At 36.9% G+C, this 4190-nt stretch overlaps 1 protein-coding gene across 1 annotated transcript; it reads left to right on the top strand.

Moving 5' to 3' along the window:
• The first annotated feature begins 436 nt into the window (after positions 1-436).
• Positions 437-1505, top strand: LOC100514657 (olfactory receptor 2B6). The gene has a single exon (XM_021099828.2). It carries the CDS (start codon positions 564-566, stop codon positions 1503-1505), a length of 942 nt encoding a protein of 313 aa, XP_020955487.2. The 5' UTR covers positions 437-563.
• The last annotated feature ends 2685 nt before the right edge of the window (positions 1506-4190 follow it).

The following is a 4190-nucleotide window of genomic DNA, read 5'->3' on the forward strand; positions in this document are numbered from 1 at the left end:
AAGAGTAACCAAATGACAAAAAAAAAAAAGAACAAATTTTATTAAAGGTGTTTACATCAGGTATTTACTTTAAAATTGTTGGCTTTCATTTTTGAAGTGCTGATACAGATACAGAAAGAAATCTTAGTAAATTTCTAAACTTCAGAAATACTTAGATAATTATGTATTTCTCATGTTATAAGCAATATCAGTTCTGTAAATGTTTTCAAACAGGTAGGTAAGTGACTATAAACAATTGAAATAGTCAATAAAGGAGTTCCCGTCATGGCGAAGTGGTTAATGAATCCAACTAGGAACCATGAGGTTGCGGGTTCAATCCCTGGCCTCGCTCAGTGGGTCAAGGATCCGGTGTTGCTGTGAGCTGTGGTGTAGGCCACAGACGCCGCTTGGATCCCGAGTTGCTGTGGCTGTGGACCTCTAGCCTGGGAACCTCCATGTGCCGTGGGTGTGGCCCTAAAAAGACAAAAGCAAAAAAAGAAAAAAAAAAATGAAATAGTCAATAAATATTGTCCATTGACTTCCTGAATTTTTATGTTTCAGGAAACTGAGTTGAAACAACGATCATGAATGGAATAAATGAGAGCATCCCATTGGAGTTCATCCTCTTAGGCTTCTCAGAGCGACCATGGCTGGAGTTTCCACTCTTTGTTGTCTTCTTCATTTCTTACATTGTGACTATCTTTGGGAATCTGACCATTATTCTAGTGTCACGCCTGGACTCCAGACTCCATACTCCCATGTATTTCTTTCTTACCAATCTGTCACTCCTAGATCTTTGCTACACCACAAGTACAGTTCCACAAATGCTGGTAAATTTATACAGCGCCAGAAAGGTAATTAGTTATGGCGGCTGTGTGGCCCAGCTGTTCATGTTTCTGGCCTTGGGGGCCACTGAATGTGTTCTGCTGGCCGTCATGTCCTTTGATAGGTTTGTAGCTATTTGTCGGCCTCTCCATTACTCCGTTATCATGCACCAAAGGTCCTGCCTCCAATTGGCAGCTGCATCTTGGATTACTGGTTTCAGCAACTCAGTGTGGTTGTCTACTCTGACTCTCCAACTGCCACTCTGTGGCCCATATATACTAGATCACTTTCTCTGTGAAGTCCCTGCTCTGCTCAAATTGTCCTGTGTTGACACAAGAGCAAATGAAGCTGAACTATTCTTTGTAAGTGTGCTATTCCATCTGGTACCCTTGACACTTATTTTTATATCATACGCTTTTATTGCCCAATCAGTGTTGAGAATTCAATCTGCTGAAGGTAGACAAAAAGCATTGGGAACATGTGGCTCTCATCTAATTGTGGTGTCACTTTTCTATGGTACAGCTATCTCCATGTACCTGCAATCACCTTCACACAACTCCAAGGACCAGGGAAAGATGGTTTCCCTCTTTTATGGCATCATTGCACCCATGCTGAACCCCTTGATATATACACTTAGGAACAAAGAGGTAAAGGAAGCCTTTAAAAGGTTAGTTGCAAGGGTCTTCTCAATCAAGAAATAAGTGTTAAAAAAAAAAAAGTGCCCAAAATACAGTCAGTTGTACTAAGCCAATATAGTCAAAACAAGACATAAATACCTAACATAATTGCCATCTTAGTCCCCCAGGAATGTAACTTTTACTCAGACAACCTGGAATCAACTGGTCAGCACAAAGTGAGGTAACCTCCCCACTAGGCCCCTCCATTCCCTTTAGGAAGGCAACCTTGTCTGAAGCAATGCATTCTTTGCTAATAATTTCCTTTTTATTTTTAGGCCGCTTTTCTGCTTTTAAAAACCATCCCTTTCTACAGCTAGGCAGAGCTCTTTTCAATTTGCTAATGGAATGCTGCCTATTCCTAAATCATTTAGTAAAGTCAACTAGATTTTCAAAATTTTATGATTGAATTTTTGTTATTTATCATAAGAAATAAATGATAAGCTTTGTAAATGCTTCTTTTCAAGTTGCCCTATTCTCATTATTCCTATAGAGAACTACTGTGATCATCTCCCTCAAATAAAATTTCATTGACAGGAAGCTACACTAGTCTTTTGTTACCTAAACATATTTATTGAATAAGTAACCAGAATTAGTCTTCCAGTTCCCCAGAAATTGTGTAACCTCAACATATTCAGACTTTATAACAATGTTTGTATAATTTGCCTTAACTTAGACCTTTCTGAGAATACGATAAAAGCCAGAAATCACTTCTCTGGTAATATCATATGTACACACATGCACACATGCACATACACCCACACACACCGCACACACTTTGTTTCACACCGCTAAAGGAGGTTGACCAAAACCATGAAAAATAACAATTTTACATTTGGATATGAGATTAACAAGCTTAGTTTCAATTTTTCAGTGCCATACCTATGTAAGCATAATAATAAAAAACACAGCGATTTTTCTTCTAGAATTGTACCCAGATTTGCAATTCTCTATACTCAGGTTTTCCTCTTCATTGGAATTCTTTTCTGTTTCCTTTATAGATCAAATCCTAGGCATTTATTATGCCTAACTTATTTTCACTTCCTTGATTTTTAAAATAATTCTCTCAATTATCAATATTTTCACTATTCTCTTAAACTGTAAAACACAGCTTTGATTTTAAAATAGTGCATCTTTCATGATTTCCAATGATTTATTGTTTCATACATGTTTCTTGCACAGTAGTTTCATTGCATTTTAATCTCCTTAAGAGAACATAAACTATTCCATAAGTACTGGATTACTACACCCTACATCTTACCGTATTACCTTTAGGAGCCATTAAAGTGCTGAGGAAGTACTTACATATTAGTTGGGTCTTTAGACTGTCGAGTGATTCATCACATTACAGATACTTAATTGTGCTTCTTTATCTTTTTCTCCTTTGTTTTCTTTTACCAATATGTTACATATCTAGAAAGTACAATAATTGAAAAATACGTTTATCATGTTTCTCCTTAAAATACTACAATAATACCATGTGTTTTTGCCATAATGCAATGCTGATAAAAAAATAAATATGATTTCCATTCTCTTTCCTGTTAGAAATGAGTATCATTAAAAGAGTACATGGAAGCTAAATACTAATAGTGTATACTGAAAACATAATACTTTCCTCACTGAACATTAACTCATTGCTAAAGGACCAAATAAATAATATATCAGATATCTAGAAGCAAATGTGCATTTCAAGGCCAACATCAGTGAAATTTGGTGAATTATGAGACCATAGATGAGAAATCAAAATAGAAATAACTTCTGATTTTTCTTAATGCAGGATTAATTGATTCAATTAATTTTACACAGTTACTTTGATTTTATAGTGATATACTGGTATATAGTTTTATACTGGTAGAAAATGATTTACAGGGATATTCAATAACTAAGCTATTATTAGTTTGTGATTATTAAAATATGCAAATCACTCATAAGACACAATTTTACTAACTTTAAATATAAACTTATTTTAAAATTAATTAGCAACTCTTAGAACATTATTTTTTTCTTTCTTTTTTTTTTTTTTTGTCTTTTTGCCATTTCTTGGGCCGCTCCCGCGGCATATGGGAAGTTCCCAGGCTAGGGGTCAAATTGGAGCTGCAGCTGCTGGCCTACACCATAACCACAGCCACGCAGGATCTGAGCAATGTCTGCAACCTACACCACAGCTCACAGGAATGCTGGATCCTTAACCCACTGAGCAAGGCCAGGGATCAAACCCATGTCCTCATGGATACTATAGCTGAGCCACAATGGGAACTCCCTCATGATATATTTTTATGACGTAAAGAAAAGAGGAAAATAGTAGACCTCTGTTCACATTTAGTTTAAGTTGGTTAATGGATCATTATGCAAGAAGACAAGCTTATTGTAATAGAATAGAAATATTAATACTTTTATTTTTTATTTATTTATTTATTTATTTATTTTTTGTCTTTTTGCTATTTCTTGGGCTGCTCCTGTGGCATATGGAGGTTCCCAGGCTAGGGGTCCAATCGGAGCTGTAGCCACCGGCCTACGTCAGAGCCACAGCAACGCGGGATCCGAGCCGCATCTGCAACCTACACCACAGCTCACGGCAACACCGAATCCTTAACCCACTGAGCAAGGGCAGGGACGGAACCCGCAACCACATGGTTCCTAGTCGGATTCGTTAACCACTGCGCCACGACGGGAACTCCAATATTAATACTTTTAATCTACAGTTATCGATAA

Source organism: Sus scrofa, chromosome 7, assembly GCF_054392235.1.
Source record: "Sus scrofa isolate SSC_HxYL_T2T_F1_AM1 chromosome 7, Sscrofa_HxYL_maternal_Yorkshire_Landrace_v2.0, whole genome shotgun sequence".
NCBI lineage: Eukaryota > Metazoa > Chordata > Mammalia > Artiodactyla > Suidae > Sus > Sus scrofa.

Coding starts and splice junctions, on each gene's coding strand:
- LOC100514657 (XM_021099828.2), top strand. CDS start 564: ATGAATGGAATAAATGAGAGCATCCCATTGGAGTTCATCCTCTTAGGC.